We start from the raw sequence: 17,816 nt of genomic DNA on the forward strand, positions 1-17,816 counted from the left end.
TTGAAGGGGTCATAGACACATGCACAAACATGCATGCTCCCACACACACGTGTGTGCATACACAAACACACACACACACATACACACACACGGTAGAAAAATGATTTAATATCTTTATAAAATTCCTCAAAAGAGATCACATTTATTGAATATAGACGATCTTCTGTATTAAATGGGGTGCAGAAGTGGACATCAAATGCCATAAACATGGATTTATCATTAAAGGATATTTCCAAAAGGTCAAAACTGGCAATGAAATTTTTCCATGTGTCATAAACAGACAAATTTAAAAACATTTTATAATGGTTCAGGTAATCCTTGCTTTAATAAATACTTTATAATGATACAGGCATTTACCAACTGCCTCACTAAGCAACAGTTACAAAGGTTAGGGAAAAAATGGCTTTGCATTTATGAATGTGGCAGCATCCAAGAGTCACATGATTGACATTCATGTGTTTAACTACTGGCTCCCTCCAAGCAGCATTAAGGAAGGATGAAGAAACGGAATTTTAAGTAGTAATCATATGATATCTTATTTAATAACCCCAGTGATTCATTTAATGACAGAAGTGGAAATAAAGTGGTAAGTCTGGCATGGTCATGTGATGTCACAAGGACGGGGGCACTTACTTGTCAATCCCAGTTGTGATCAATAGGCAAAGACCACCTGATGTGCAATTGAAAATGAACTCATAGTCAATATTCAGTGGGACTTTTTTTGCCAGTCTGGAGCAAACATGAATTACAGTTATTGATAGACTTAACTTTGTCTTATTTTAGAGTTCATGAATATTTGCCAGGTTCCCTTGTCTGCAGTATATGTCATTAGTTTTAATAAAATATTGTGCTTATCAGAAGGAACGATATCCTAAAATGAATTTCAAGAACCAACAATGTTTAATATATATTAGACCTCATGAATGAAGATGAATATACAAGTCCCAGGATAATATTGCAGGATCCAATCTGGATCATTGGGACCAGAGGTTTAGTCTTTCAAGCTTTTGGACTCATGCTGGAACCCATCCTCAGAAGTCTGAAAACCTGGAAGACTAAACCTCTGGTCCTGGTGACTGACCCAGACTGAATCCTGCCTCCTAAGCGATGTTTAGAAAATAAAAATAATGGGAGATGGGGGATACTGTAGGTGATTCCCTGGAGAATCCCATGTGTTGAGACTAGTAACTGCTAATCGCTAATTATATTAAACATCCAGACACTCATTATAATATTTTGTTATTTTTTGTATAGTCTAGAAGGAAGCAAAATAATTGCAAATATAAAGTCAACATATTATTGAGCTTCCCAAATATAAATTCAGTTACCCACTGATACATCTTTTTCATAGCTGGACAATTTCTATAGCATTTCTGCATTACTGAATAATAAATCTGTGAAGAAAAATAGTAAGTGATGATTACTATACATTGATTGTTCTGCCAAAAGGCAATTTCCTGCTTTCTAGAATGAATTGGCATTTCTTTACATATCAATGAGTCTGTATTAGACTCACTTTTATACTTCTGACTCTGGGGAAAGGATTGAAAAACAAATAAAATCATAACCTAGTACTATTTTGCTATAATAGAGAAACTTTTTAGGGTTGGGAGATTTATCCTAAAATATAGATTTAAAGTATTATGAAGAAAATAATGAAAATCTACTGTAGCAGAAGGGGTGGCCCATAACCTTCCTAAATAATGAAACAAGATAGTGATTAACATAACAGTATATCTTCTGCATGCAGATACTGGATATTAAAAAAGGAGTACTTTACAATTTGCACAAATTTAAAAACCCTGGTTGAACTGAGTACTAACTGCTGAATTAGCATCTATAATATCATTTCTAGATTCATCTGGGATAATGTTTGTTTTTCATTCTAGTTAAAAATTTGATTCATGTTGTTCAAATTCATTACTATGGTAGAATGTGTTCATTCTATATTAGAGCAAAAACAATGGAAGAGACAAATCTCTTGTTACTCTTTGTTATTTTTTAGTGGGAACATTCAAATATGAGTTTTTAAAAACTTAGCTAGTCAATAAAGTGTACATCCAGGCCAACATTTATCAGTCAATGGAATAATCTATTTTAATACACCATTATGATGGCATATTACTTTATTATGCTAAAATTGTATAAGTAATAAACTGTGAGAAAAATAGAAATGATAATTAAGAATATTTTTAAAAGCATGTATGTACCCAGAATTACAAAGTTTGAAGGCTCGCATTAGAAGGTTTCACTATCAGTTGGAAAGGAAGGAAGATAGTGGGTCCCTATCAGTAACTACTTTGTTAGTGGTCTTTTGCTGGGTTTCCTTAATGCATTTCTTGGAATCTCAAACCATGGTTCTCTTGAAGCTGAAGACTAAGACCAATCTGAAAGGTTTGATTGATTTTGAATCCAGCTGATCAGTTGATGCCACTGTGCTCTTCCAGGCAATGATACCCAACTCAACTTGTTTGTTTCAAGGAGTCAGGAAAGCTGTACATGTAAAGTCCAGGAAAGCAACATGGCTCATGTTACATAAAGCCCAACCATCTCCTTGGGCTATCCCACAAGTCCAAATCCTGGGAGGGGCATAGCTGGCCTTTGTCAGCATCAAGGCCACACTGGTGGAGGTCTTTCAGTCTAGGAGGCAAAGAATCTCGCTTCAGAGGCTCAGTGAGGTTTCTCTCAGAGGCAAGTGAGGAAGAAGCTTAGGGCTGGCTATCCCTGTTTGCATATCTTCTGAATGACTTGAAGTAAGAGGAAAGGAGGAAAGAGAAGCAGAGCACAACACAAGAAGTCTCATAGAAAAGTAAATGAGGTTTGATCCTTGTTCTGACTAACAAAAAGTATGACTGGGAAGAATACATAATTGTGACATCTTTACCAATTACTGTTATTATTTTGTTACATCTGTTGCCATTGGACCAACAAAACACAGCAATTAGGAATTCAAATAAGAAAAATTAAGGGGAGTGTTTGCCTGATCTTACTTTGAAACTATTGGATCCCTTTTAATACTATTAATTTTCTTTCCTTTGGTTATTACAATTATAGTACAAAAGTAAAGGCAATCTATACTGGGCACTATCTAAGAAAATGAAATTCAATGGTGAAAAAATCAAGGTTCTACATTTAGGCAAGAAAAACCAAATGTACAGGTATAGTACAGGGGGTACCTTGCTCAGTAACTGTGATAGGGACCTGGGAGTCCTAGTGGACAATCACTTAAATATGAGCCAGCAGTGTGTTGCAGCTGCCAAAAAAGCCAACACAGTGCTGGGCTGCATTAACAGAGGGATAGAATCAAGATCACATGAAGTATTAATACCATTTTACAATGCCTTAGTAAGGCCACACTTGGAATACTGCATCCAGTTTTGGTCACGATGATGTAAAAAAGATGTTGAGACTCTAGAAAGAGTACAGAGAAGAGCAACAAAGATGATTAGGGGACTGGAGGCTAAAATATATAAGGAACGGTTGCTGGAATTGGGTATGTCTAGTTTAACGAAGAGAAGGACGAGGGGGGGACATGATAGCTGTGTTCCAATATCTCAGGGGTTGCCACAAAGAATAAGGAGTCAAGCTATTTTCCAAAGTGCCTGAAGGCAAGATAAGAAGCAACAGGTGGAAACTAATCAAGGAGAAAAGCAACCTAGAACTAAGGAGAAACTTCCTGACAGTTAGAACAATTAACCAGTGGAACAACCTGCCTTCAGAAGCAGTGAATGCTCCAACACTGGAAGTTTTTAAGAAGAGACTGGACAGCCATTTGTCTGAAATGGTATAGGGTTTCCTGCCTGAGCAAGGGGTTGGACTAGATGACCTCCAAGGTCCCTTCCAACTTTATTATTATTATTATTATTATTATTATTATTATTATTATTATTATTATTATTATTATTATTCAGAGTGGGATGTCTTCTGGAACTAGAAATGCTAGCAGACTTCTTCTAAAACACTTGTGTCAAACTCGCTGCATCACGTGACTTGTCGCAACATATCACGACTTTTTTTGCATTGCCATAGCTGGGGTGGGCATAGCCTCCATATGATGCAACCAGCCCATGGGCCGGTCGTTTAACACCCTTGTTCTAAAGCATAAGGCTTAACTTCTGGATGAAAAAAAGAATGAATTCCTCCCTTTTTTAAACAAAAAATAAATTGTCTTGACCATAAATTAAGCAAATTTTGAGCCAAGATACAATGTAAATAACATAATGATGTAATGAGTGTCTTAAGTAAAGTTCTCATATTTCTTATATAAATACTCCACCACCATTTATTTAAGCATTATAATCTTATTTTTCAAAAAATCTCCCAAAACAGGTATCAAAAAAAAAAATCTCCATCTCTTTGTGCTTGTGTGTGTGTTAAACATACTCAGAGATTAGGCAACAGTCTCTGGTCCCACGCACTACATCTATATGTTCATGGAATTATATACCCTGTCTTTTCTCTAAGAGATCAAGGCATTATATATTATATTTATTTAATTATTGCTATCCTTTCTTTATTATTTTTAAGTAACTCAAAACTGAAAACATACCTAATACTCTGTCTTCCTCCTATTTCTCCCACAACAACAACCCTGTGCGGTGGGCTGGGCTGAGCCCGACGCAAAGTCACTCAGGCAGTTTTTCATGCCTAAGGTGGGAGAAGAACTCACTCTCTCCTCATTTCCAGGGCAAAACTTAACTGGCACTCCTTTTTTTTTTTACCAACAACTTGTTGTTGTTGTTAATTGCAAAGTCGTGTCCGACCCATCGCGACCCCATGGACAACGTTCCTCCAGGTCTTCCTGTCCTCTACCATCTTCTGGAGTTCATTTAAATTCACAGCTACTGCTTCAGTGACTCCATCCAGCCATCTCATTCTCTGTCGTCCCCTTCTTCTATTGCCCTCAATCTTTCCCAGCATTAGGCCCTTCTCCAGTGAGTCCTTCCTTCTCATTAGGTGGCCAAAGTACTTGAGTTTCAACTTCAGGATCTGGCCTTCTAAAGAGCAGTCGGGGTTGATCTCTTAGTCTTATAAAAATGTAATAAAAATGACCAATGTAAAGTCTCCCAAGTTTTTTCCATAGTTTAAATTGGAAAATCTTGGCAGACACTTCCAAATTCTAACAAACATTTTAACCATAAAAACAATGTAAAGAACTGGAATGGAAGAAGGTTAAAAAAAAAAAAAAGAAGAGAGATTTTAGTTGGTAATTTCATCAATGATTAATTGAAATAAATGGTGAGTGCACTGACTGGACATTGGCATTCTTTTAACATGGTAGTGTTTGTTTAATTGTTGTCACATTACTTTTAAAGTTTTTCTTTCTGTTCCCAGTACGTATCAAGCTGTAATTTCATTGTTTTAATTTAATGGTGTTTTCACCTCTGATTCCTTACTGATGTGGCATTCATCTCAGTCCTAAGTATGGAGAATCAGACAATTGTTTCTTATTTTCTGCTCATGGAATTTTCCAAAGATCGTCATCTGCAGCTTCTACATTTCTTCTTATTCTTCATAGTATACCTGGCAACTGCAGCAACAAATCTTTTCATCATATCTGCGGTAGCTTTTGACCATCGACTACACAGACCCATGTACTTCTTCCTGGTGAATTTGGCTGTGCAGGACCTGGGCATTGTTTCAGTCATTGTCCCCAAATCCATGATAAATTCCCTCATGGACACCACACACATATCTTACTTTGGTTGCTTTGCACAAGTCTTGATTTTTGTCTCTTTTGAAGCTTCAGATTTATCTCTCTTGACAGTAATGGCATATGATCGGTATGTTGCCATTTGCCATCCACTGCACTATGGAATGGTGATGAATTGGAAAGCCTGCACCAAAATTGTGATTCTGGTGTGGGTCACAAGTGTCCTCTATGCAATGTTGCATACCAGTGGCACTTTTTCCACTTCTTTCTGTTCTAATGTTGTCAATCAGTTTTTCTGTGAAATACCACAATTGCTAAAGTTATCATGTTCTGGATTCAGTTTAATTGAAGCTGGAGTTATATTTGTGAGTATCACTGCAACATTAGGTTGTTTTATTTTTATTTTTGTCTCTTATACACTGATTTTCAAGACAGTGTTGAAAATCCCATCTGTGAAAACAAGGCAGAAGAGTTTTTCAACTTGTCTTCCCCATCTTATAGTCTTTTCCATGTTTTTGGTACCTGCATGCTTAGCATATCTGAAACCTTCTTCTAATACTTCCATTTATTTAGATTTTGCATTAACTGCCCTATATTCTTTACTTCCACCACTGTTCAATCCAATCATCTACAGTATAAGAAATAAGAAAATCAAGTCTGTGCTGTCAAAATTGTGCAGATTCTAACACTTTATTTTGAAGATATTTTAAAAATATTTTTCCTTATATCAAATGTTCTGTGTCTATTTCCCTTATTTTTGTTGAGGCTAAGGTAGAAGTAGGGTTTGCTCTTCTAGATCAACATAGTACTTGAGAGGATGTCAGCCAATGATTCCAAAACTCTAATTACTGCCCTGATTGTCAGAATGCTGTGCATTATTTTAGCAACATCCTGAATTCCACATGTTGAAAACTGCCATTCTAGGCTTTAGTATCAGGATCAGATTATAATGATGAACTGATGCCCTCAAAATCTTTCTATCATTCTCTTTAGAGATTTCAGTTTCAGATCCTGGTTTCTATTCAATACAGGCAGTCTTTCATTAGGGAAAAAACAAACTAGAGATTATCTTTATTGAAATCACCATCCAAATATTTTTCCAATGCATTCATTGCAAAATTTGGTACTGGAGCTGACTTTGTATATCACACTAAGCCACAGTTCAATCACTTATTGAGTAAGCCAAAATTTCCTTACATCCCAGAAAATAATAAGGCATAAATCATGATTTAAAAACTATATTAACTAGCTTTACACAATGTATAAACCAAAGCCAAGGAAACAATATGATTTAGGAAATTGTTTCAATAAACCCATAATCTCTTTAAACCTTACGGACCATCTTTTTAATAATATTCAACTTTTAAAAGAAATTCTTTTAGCAGGCTACTTGGTTATTTTGCTAATGTACAATTTTTTTCATGAATTCACATTGTTTCAAAGGGCAAAATCTTTTCCAAAGAGCAAAAATTCAGATTATTGCCATCTTTATTGGGAAATACATACTTAGTTGGCATATTGCATTCCACACGTGGCTTATGCCAGTTTGTGATCGACAGACTTTGAGAGGAAATGAACTCTGGATACTGTGGAGTATGTGTAAAGACAGACTTTTTTAATAGTGGGTTATTACAGATAGTCCTTGACTTACAACAGATTGTCTAGTGATGATTAAAAGTTACAATTGCACTGAAAAAGTGACTTATGACTGTTTTTCACGCTTATGACCATTGCAGCAAATCCATAGTTATGTAATCAAAATTCAGGTACTTGGCACACATTTATGACTGTTGCAGTGTCATCTGATCACCTTTTGCAACCATCTGAGAAGCAAAGTCAATGGGGAAGACAGATTCACTTAAGAACCGTGTTACTAACTTAACAACTGAAGTGATTCACTTAACAACTGTGGCAAGAAAGGTCATAAAATGAGGCTACAATTCACTTAACAACTGTCTCACTTAGCAGCAGAGATTTTGGGTTCAGTTGGGCTTAATTGTGAAGATTGCTTGTGTTCTATTTTTTAGATGAACATTATTTCCAAAATCTATAGCTCTATATTTCTTAATAAAATAACCTTAACATAGAAGGAGGCTTCAGTGCTAAACATCATCTTTGTAAACAAATGCCATATTATTTGTTTATAGTTAGTTTTATTTTAATGATTTTTTTAATAGCTTTCTTTGGCTTTTAAAGAAAGCTATGTTTTCTATTCCAAAAAGTAAGTTTGGAATTTTTTTTGCTCACATCATGAATGATACTGAATTTCTCCTCATTCATTTTTTTGTTTTGTTTTTTAAGAGAAAAGTTGAAGAAAGAATATTGTTCATCATAAGCAGAAATCAATTGTGCCTCATCCTAAGATGGTGAAGGAAATTTGTCTGCAACACAAATGCAGTTCCAAATTTATGGAAAACACAGATTCCCATGTTAGAAGAGTTCAAGTGAAACTTAGGAATTTGTTGAGCATTTATTGATCTGTTATTTCACCTATAGCAGTGGTTCTCAACCTTCCTAATGCCGTGACCCTTTAATACAGTTCCTCATGTTGTGGTGACCCCCAACCATAAAATTATTTTCATTGCTACTTCATAACTGTAATTTTGCTACTGTTATGAATCGTAATGTAAATATCTGATATGCAGGATGTATTTTCTTTGTTACAAATTGAACATAATTAAAGCATTATATATAATTATATATTGTGAAATATTTATTTCTAATTACAAATAAATGAAATTTTGTCTTGAAGCATGATGTAGCATGGATAACAGTCTTAATATAACAACAGTAAACTACATTGTTACATTTTGCGACAGTATGTGTAAAAAGCCAACGTCAGTGCGAAGGTTGAGATTGATTCTTTCTCACCAGATCAGAAATTCTCGGGGCAGTCTTTGCAAGAGCACAACTAAAATGGCATGAATGAGAAGTATACAAATCCGTATACTAAGTCAGAATATCAGCAAATAGCCCAAGCCTGCAAAGATGAAGTGAGGAAAGCTAAGGCTCAAAATGAACTAAGGCTTGCGACCAAAGTCAAAAATAACAAAAAAGCTTCTTTCAACATGTAAAAAACAAGAAAAAAGTGAAGGAAATAATTGGTCCATTAGTGCAGGGCTTTTCAACCTTTTCACCGATTGTACCACTTTTAGAATATGGCAACATTCGAGTACCAAAAGTCACCTAGTGAGGTGTCAAAAACATGATGACCCAAAAAAAAAATGGAAAAAAGTGATAAAGTACAGGGAGTCCTTGACTTACAACAGTTTGCTTAGTGACTGTTCAAAGTTACAACAGCACTAAAAAGGTGACTTATGGCCATTTTTTACACTTATGACCGTTGCAGCATCCCCAGGGTCATGTGATTTACATTTAGATGCTTGGCAACTGATTCATATTTATGATGGTCACATTGTTCCAGGATCACGTGAGTCCCTTTTGCAATCTTCTGACAAGCAACGTTAATGGGGGAAACCAGATTCACTTAACAACCATGTTACTAATTTAATCTCTCTCTTCCTCTCTCTCTCCCTCTCTGCCCCCTATTTCTCTCTCCCTCCCTCTCTCTTTCTTTCTCTCTCCCTCTCTCTCCCTTTCTTTCTCTCTCTCTCCCCCTTTCTCTCTCTCCCTCCCTCTCCCTTTCTTTCTCTCTCCCTCTTTCTCTCTCTCCCTCTCTCTATTTTTCTTTCTCTCCCTCTCTCTATTTCTCTCTCCCTCTCTTTCTCTCAAAGATCCTTAAAATCCTTAAAAGTTGTGCTTGGTTGGAAGACTTTTTCTTTTACAGATGGGGTGGGTTGGCAGACAAGTACTTAAAAAAAAGAAAAAAAATGTGAATAGGCATCTAGTAGCTAGCTTGAAGTTTGAACAACTTCTTTCTCTTGCCACCGGCTTCTAGGAGGAGCAAAAGACATCCAGCACTGCAATCAGGCACCCTAGACTGGCCATTCCAGGGCTTCCTGCACCGGCTGACTTAGTTGTCTGCAACCTCCTGTTGTCACTTGAGGGTGGGAAAGGACATGGGCAGGAGAGCTTCCTTCTTTCTCATCTGAGGAAGGAAGTTATGTTGGACCATTGACTCTGTGTCGAGCCCCATGGGCCCAACATTCATGGGCAGGCAGGAACCCACCTGCCGAGCCGCCACCTCCCCATCAACCTCCATGCCAGCCGGCTCCGTCGCCAGACCTCCCAGCTGACAAGCGCACATTCGGGGGTCACTGCGGCGGCCCCCCAGCCACCCACTTCTTTGCCTGGAGCAATTGCCAGGGCTTGCATGGTTGCTGGCAGCGGGGAGCGTGTCAGCGGCCATTGGGGACCACGCCAGCAGTTCTGTGCCATAGAGGCTTGAGGCGTGGGATGTGGAGCAGTGTGGTGCCATGGGAGGTGGCTGGACAGGGGGAAGGGGTACCTGCATCCTGCTGGCCAAACTCTGGAAGCCTGCCTGAATGAAGAATTTTAGGAGGAGTTGAAAGCGAGACAGGTTCCTAAGACCATCGTAAATATGTGTTTTCCAATGGTCTTAGGCGATCCCTGTGAAAGGGTTGTTCGACCCCCAAAGGAGTCACGATCCACAGGTTGAGAACCGCTGCCCAAAGGGGTCATGACCCACAGGTTGAGAACCGCTGCCCAAAGGGGTCGTGACCCACAGGTTGAGAACCGCTGATTTATACAAAGGGGTTCTGGTGTATCTTGATGGCATTCTGATATACAGCATGAATATGACTGATCATGTAAATGTATTAAAGAAACTATTGAGTGCCAAGCTTTACATCAAACTGTCAAAATATGAGTTTCATCTGACCCAATTATATTATCTTGGCTATAGAATTTCCAATGAGGGCATTGAAATGGACCTGACCAAAGTGAAAGCTGTAATTGAATGACGGCCCCCAAAGACTCGCAAACAGCTCCAGAGCTTCTTAGGTTTCGCCAACTTCTACCGCCCCTTTGCCAAGATTGCCCTACCCCTTACAGAACTACTCAAAACAGGGAAAGGAGGAGGGAAGTCATGGCTAGGCCAACCACTAGCATGGGCTATGAACTATCAAATCACTTTTGAGAATTTAAAGCACCCCTGCCCAGGGGAGCCCTTTGTAATTCAAGATGACGCCAGTGATATGGCTGTTGGAGCTGTATTACTGCAAACGAAATAAAAGTGGGACCTGACAGCCCTACACTTCAAAAAAATTTTACTGAGAGTGAGAGGAGGTGGGTTGTGTGGGAAATGGAGGCTTTTGCGATCTGCTGGTCTCCATTAAACTGGAGGCGCTATCTAGAAGGGAGCAAGGTGCCTTTTGAAGTATGGACTGATCACAAAAATCTAGAAGCACTGAAAATTCCCTGCAAATTGTCCCTGAAACAACTGTGATGGGCACAGTACCTTAACTGTTTTAACTTCACTCTAAAGCAGGGCTTTTCAATTGGTGGTACAAGTACCACTTGTGGTACATTAACAAGTGGCAGGTGGTACGCAGCCCTGCCTAGCCAAGTGTAGTGGGAGAGGAAAAGAGCCAGCACAGAATGGAGCTGCAGAATGGCTAGGGCAGGCAAAGGCCCCAGGCTCACTTCTGGCTCACCCTCCCCCATGGGAAAGGAGGAGGGGGGGCGGAGACAGGAGAGGCTATAAAAGGAGGCAGTTTGGTGGGGGAGAGAGAGAGAGAAAAAAAGAAGCAGCCTTGGAAGGAGGGGGAGTCAGCTCCAGCTGCACTGAAGGGAAAGATGGAGGGTGGGGGGAGAAGAGATCTAGCAGGCTGGCCATGAGCTGATCTACAACTTCTGTGGCAGCCACCCATTCTGGCAGCAACAAACAGGCAAGAAATGCAGCAGGGGAGGGGTTGCCCTCCATGAGGAATGAAGAAAGGTAGCATCTGCTGGAGGTGAGACATGGAGGGAGGGAGATGGAAAGTGGAAGGATTCTTATGTGCTTTTGAGACTTTGAAGTTCTGGGATTTGTGCAGTGAGGGTTTTGTGTTCTTAAGGAGTGTTTGACAATTTCTATTTGGCTGATGGCTGATGTCTCTTGTTAGCTTCTATTGCACTGCTATTGTTAGCTGTAAGTTTTGTTGCAAGGGATTTTAAAGTATTTTTCTCCTGAATGGATTTTGCCTGTAGCATTCCTTTACTTATGAATGAGCCATTTGGAGAGGCTGCCTTAGCCAGCAGTCAGTACTTACTACATTTTTTTTCTTCCTTAAGTGCCAGCTGTGCTCCTTAACTTTCTAGCCAGTAGCTAATTCTTAAAGGGGAATGTGCCCTTTTAAGCTAGTTCCCTTAGTGGCTTGTCTTTTCTGTCTCTGGAGGCTTTTCCTTGTTTGATGAATATATGGAAGAGGGAAAATATGGGAGGGTGTTCAAATTCTTCCTTCAGAAGGAGATGGGCATGAGAAAGAGGGAGGCAGGGAAGGAGGGACTTAGCACTTGGCCACCAGCAGCCCTGCCACTGACTTTGCTTATCAAAAGGTTGCAAAAGGGGATCACATGACCTTGGGACACTGTGACCATCATAAATATGAATCAGTTGCCAAGCATCCAAATATAAATCACATGACCCTGGACATGCTGCAATGGTCATAAGTGTGAAAAATGGTCATAAGTCATTTCAGTGCAATTGCAACTTTGAACAGGTTTTTTTTTTTTTTTTTGGTCATCAAGTTTTTGACACTTGCTAGGTGGTACTCGAATATTGCCATATCCTAAAAGTGATACAGTCAGTGAAAAGGTTGAAAAGCCCTGCTCTAAAGTACATACTGGGAGGAAAAATCTTTCTAGTTGATGCTCTATCCAGACTGCCCCAGTACAAAAGCCAGCGTGAAGAGGTTAACAAAGCAATTATCTCCAATCCACAAACTGCTGCTCAACTCATGTCTCACAGAGTCCCTAATCCTGATGACCCTGGGACAAAGAAAATAAAACAAGAGCTCCTCACCGATCAATGGTTCAAAGACAATCAAACCTCCCTAACATGCAGGGATGATTTGGGGGAAAGTTATACTTGCCAAAAACCCTCCCTCTTAAGGCTCTCTGACACTGCCATGATGTAAAACAGGCTGGACATTTTGGGTATTTAAAAATTCTATATCTCATCTGCCAGCAATTCTGATAGCCAGGATTAAAACAGGATGTGGAAAATTATGTCTGGAGTTGTACCGTATGTGCCACCATGAAAAGAATTCCAGGGAAAACCTCTGGGTTATTCAGCCAGTGGCAGACCCTTCTCAACCATGGGAAGAAATTGCTATGGATTTTCTAGAAGACCTACCTGAAAGTAGAGGAAATACAGTCATCTAAACTGTGATAGATCTGTTTTCAAAGCAGGCTCACTTCATCGCCTGCAAAGAGCTCCCATCTGCCCAACGACTGACTAAATTGTTCTTGAAACATATCTACCAGAGAAAGAGGAAAGGAGATCCTGGAGAGTTAATGAAAATTTATTCAGACAAGAGAAGAATGTTCAAAAGTTAAAGGAGTGTTTAAAGGACTATTTTGCTTTGAACATGTATAAGGGGACTTCAATGTCAATGGTATGGGATGCAGGTAAAGCATTTATGCGTGGTGTTTTGATAAAAATGAATAATTGTCATAAGCGGAAGCAGATTCAGAAACGTAGAGAACTTGAAGATGAAATTAAATCAAAAGAAAGGGCCTTGATTCTAAATCCTTCTGATGAAAGTATTAAAGAATCTGTAAAGTTATTAAGGTCACAATTTAATATGTTGATAGCAGATCAAGCAGCAACCAATTTATTGTTTATGAAACAAAATACATTTTGTAATGCTAATAAGCCTGGGAGATGGTTGGCTTATCAATTAAGAAAGAAACAGAGACAGAGAATAATAGAGAAAATAAATTACAAGGGTAAATTAGTTTCTCAGAAGGAATTGATTAAAAAATCTTTTTTGGATTATTATCAAAAGTTATACAAGTCTACTAATGTGCAACTGTTAGATATAAATAAATATTTAGCTGAGGCAAGTTTTCCTAAATTGACTGAGGATCAGAAACATGAAATTAATGGCTTAATTACTAAGGAGGAAATTGCCTCAGCAATTCAACAATTGAAACTAGGGAAAGCACCGGGTACGGATGGGTTAACAGCTGTTTATTATAAAGCTTTAATGGAGGAGATGATCCAACCATTAAATGATCTTTTTAATGGTATCTTACAGGGTTTAGAGATTCCTCCTTCATGGCGTAGTGCTTTTATATCATTGATTCCAAAGGAGGATCAAGATCTTACTTTACCAAAAAATTATAGGCCTATATCTCTTTTAAATGTGGATTATAAGATATTTGTAAAAATCTTGGTAAATAGGCTTATGAGGGTGGCGCATCATCTTGTGCATAAAGATCAATCAGGGTTTATAACAGGAAGGTATATGAAAAATAATGTTAGACAAATTATTAATCTATTAGAATATTTAGACAAGAACAACCAAGTTTCTGCAGGGCTCATATTTTTAGATGCTGAAAAAGCATTTGATCAATTGAATTGGCATTTTATGCTAAGAGTAATGGAAGAAATGAATTTTGGCGAAAAGATATTACAAGCTCTTACGGTAATATATCAAAAACAAATGGCACAACTTATTGTTAATGGAGGTTTGTCGGAGGTTTTTACAATAGAGAAAGGTACTAGACAGGGGTGTCCTTTATCGCCATTGTTGTTTGTTTTAACACTGGAAATATTATTGATCAAAATTCGAGAGTCTCAGGAAATTAAAGGAATAGAAGTTAACAAAAAAGAATATAAGTTGAGAGCTTTTGCGGATGACTTGGTTGTTACTTTGTCGCAACCTGATTATTCTGCAGTAAACTTATTACAGTTGATTCATCATTATGGTTTGGTTTCGGGTTTCAAGATTAATGTAAATAAGACTAAAATCTTACCTAAAAATATGTCTAGTCAGGAGAAGCAGATTTTGGCTAACTTGACGGGTTTTGAGATTGTTAATAAGGTAAAATATTTGGGGGTGATGTTGTCTGTTTCTAATGTAAAATTATTTAAAAATAATTATGAAAGGTTGTGGGTCAGGGTACAGAAGGACTTGAAGAATTGGGAGAAGTTGCAATTATCCCTCATGGGAAGAATTGCAGTGATAAAAATGAATATTCTACCCAAGTTTCTTTTTTTGTTTCAAATGTTACCGATTTTGAAAAATGAGATTAATTTAAGTGAGTGGCAGAAGGGTCTTAATAAATTTATTTGGGCAGGGAAAAAGCCAAGGGTTAAGTTTAAAATTATGCAAGACTTCCGTGAGAGGGGTGGACTTAAGGTACCAAATTTGAAATTATATTACGATGCGGTGGTCTTAACACTAATCAGTGATTGGGTAAATTTGACAAATCCTGAGATACTTCATTTAGAGGGATGGGATTTACTTTATGGGTGGCATGCCTATTTAATATTTAATAAAAAAATGGACTGGGTCTTTAAATCTCATATTTTAAGAATTTCTTTACTTAGGATTTGGAGAAAATATTATAAAAGTGATTTTAAAGTTCCATTATGGGCTATACCTTGGCATGCGATAGAAGGAATAAAAAGAGGAGTAAAAATGGACATGGTGTCTTATAGTCAGTTACTTAGATGGGATGGGCAAAACTGGCAGTTAAGATTACGGGAAGATTTAGCGCAAGAAAATATTATTTATTCTTGGTTTCAATATAGGCAACTAGTAGATAAATGGAAGGTGGATTGTAAATTGGGTTTTCTTAGAGAAGATGGAAATCTTATTAAGCAAGTCAAGGATCAAAGACAAACCCATATCAAGAGAATTTATGGGGTATTAGTTGAAATGGACTCAGAAACGGAATTAATTAAAGATTGTATGATTAGATGGGCGCAGAATTTTGGTGTCCCAGTCTCATTGGACATTTGGGAAACCATTTGGGTGAGAAATGTCAAATTTACACAAGCACAGAACCTTAGGGAGAATTTTTATAAAATGTTTTATAGATGGCACCTTGATCCACAAAAAATGTCTCTTATGTACCCTGACGTGCAACCCAAATGTTGGAGATGTGGTTATAAGGATGCTTCCTATTATCATATTTGGTGGTCATGCAGAGAGATAAAAGCATTTTGGATCAAAATATGGTGGAATATCCAGAGAATTTTTAGAAGGAGGGTAAAATTTACTCCGCAATTATTTTTGTTAGGCATTGTTACAGATTGTGATACAAAGGAGGTTGTATTGATGTTAAATTTGATTACAGCCGCTAGGCTGTTAGTAGGACAATATTGGAAGAAGGAATCTTTGCCTACATTGCAGGAATGGTTTCTTAAAGTAGCTTATCTGGCGGAAATGGCAAAGATTTCGGCTTTCTTAAAGCAACAAACGCAAGAGAAGTTCCTTGCTGTTTGGGACAAATGGATAAAATTTATACAATTTAGATTGGGTATACAAAAATATCACATAGCTTTTTTATAAGTTTTATTTTTATATATATATAGATATATTTTATTATATATATATATAATATAAATTTTTTAATTTAATTTTTTATTTTTATTTCTTAATTTTTAATTAAGCCTATATTCTGCTCTGGGAAGCTCAGGGGGGGGAAGGGAGGGTTTTTGTGAGGGGTGGGGGATGGGGGGGTTATATATATGTAATGTTTAGTTTCTTTTTTGTATATGTTGCTTTTTGTTTTGTATTGTTTTTGTTTTTTTGTAAAATTTATAAAACTTTTAATAAATAAAAAAAAAAACATATCTACCAGCTACATGGTGTCTCTAAATGAATAATTTCAGACAGGGGGGTTCAATTCATGGCTAAGTTTTGGAGGCGCTTTTTTAAATTAATTGGATCATCTTAAGGTTTATCAACTGCTTTTCACCCATCTACTAATGGAGCCATGGAATCCGCTAACAAAGTGGTGGAGCAATATCTCAGATACCAACAAACCAACTGGACCGACCTCCTCCCCTTCGCAGAGGTGGCTTACAATAACTATGTTCACAGCAGCACCAGTTTCACACCTTTCAGAGTAGCCACAGGAAAAGAGTTCAACCCAATACCTAAATACCCCCAAGCGCCCTCAACTTCTAAGACACTTGATCAGTGGGTGAGGGGATGGGAAAAAGTTTGAAAAAACACAAAAACTGCTTTAAGAAAGGCTTCTGGGACCTATAAAAAGCAGGCAGATAAAAAAGGGCTCCTCAAAGAACATTTCAAGTTGGGGAAAAGGTTTATCTGTCAACTAAATATTTACGCCTAAAATTACCAAGTAAGAAATTAGGACCAAAATTCTTGGGGCCTTTCCCCATTGTAAAGATCATTAACCTGGTTACTACAGAATTAAAACTCCCTAGACTTTTAGGAAGAGCTCACCCTGTCTTCCATTGCAGCCTGATGAAACCTTTACAGGGTTCCATTTTAAGACGTAAGAAGGCACCTGGACTTCTCGTAGTGTTGGGTCAGATCCACTATGAAGTAAATCATATTCTTTATTCTAGAATTTTTAAAGGGAAATTGCAGTACTTAGTACAATGGATAGTACAACTTCACTTGGGTGAAGTCTAGCGATGTGAAAGCCAACAGATTCATCAAAAGATTCTATAGCAGTGGTTCTCAACTTTTTTAATGCCGCGACCCCCAACCGGTCATAAGTCAAGGACTACTCAACTGGTCGTAAGTCGAGGACTACTCAACTGGTGCAGTACCGTTTGCAGAATGGAACTTTTGGTGGGCTCAGCAGGGCAGAGACAGCCTGGACAATTCCTATTGGCTTTCAAAAGCCAATAGAAATAAAAGGGAGTAGCACAGCTAAGGAAAAGGGGGAAAAATGGCGGACTGCGTTGTTTGGTGACCCCCGTGAAATGGTCGTTCGACCCCAAATGGGGTCCCGACCCACAGGTTGAGAACCACTGTTCTATAGGAAACACCCTAGCAAACCGAGAGGCAATCCCTAACATATGCTTTTGTTTACATTACAGGATCTGTCCTTTTTGTAAGGGAGGCCAGATGTCAACGCTGCTAACATTGGATGTTTTTGCTTTGACAACAGTTGGAGATGCAACCACTTTTTCTTATGTTTTACTTTTAGAGTTAGAGTTAGATGATGCTGGGGAGAGGAATGTGCATGACAGTTTAGCTAGAGATAAAAATATTGGACCTAGTGTGTGAACCAAGGTTATTAAAATAAGAGATGATAAGAATTG

At 38.0% G+C, this 17,816-nt stretch overlaps 1 protein-coding gene across 3 annotated transcripts; it reads left to right on the forward strand.

The window, feature by feature from the left end:
• The first annotated feature begins 1,319 nt into the window (after positions 1–1,319).
• On the forward strand, positions 1,320–8,233 carry LOC120301687 (olfactory receptor 14A16-like). Of its 3 annotated transcripts, XM_039329220.1 has the most exons (3): positions 1,358–1,409; positions 5,335–6,018; positions 7,955–8,233. In XM_039329220.1, the coding sequence occupies exons 2-3, from the start codon at positions 5,425–5,427 to the stop codon at positions 8,021–8,023; spliced, it is 663 nt and encodes a 220-aa protein (XP_039185154.1). In that variant the 5' UTR covers positions 1,358–1,409; positions 5,335–5,424; the 3' UTR covers positions 8,024–8,233. The 3 variants fall into 3 exon arrangements, with proteins under 3 accessions (XP_039185153.1, XP_039185154.1, XP_039185152.1); XM_039329219.1 differs by lacking the exon at positions 7,955–8,233 and having other exon boundaries at positions 1,320–1,409; positions 5,519–7,350; XM_039329218.1 differs by lacking the exon at positions 7,955–8,233 and having other exon boundaries at positions 5,335–7,350.
• The last annotated feature ends 9,583 nt before the right edge of the window (positions 8,234–17,816 follow it).

The sequence above is a fragment of the Crotalus tigris genome, unplaced genomic scaffold (genome assembly GCF_016545835.1).
Source record: "Crotalus tigris isolate CLP2741 ecotype Arizona unplaced genomic scaffold, ASM1654583v1 scf7180000024390.453493, whole genome shotgun sequence".
NCBI lineage: Eukaryota > Metazoa > Chordata > Lepidosauria > Squamata > Viperidae > Crotalus > Crotalus tigris.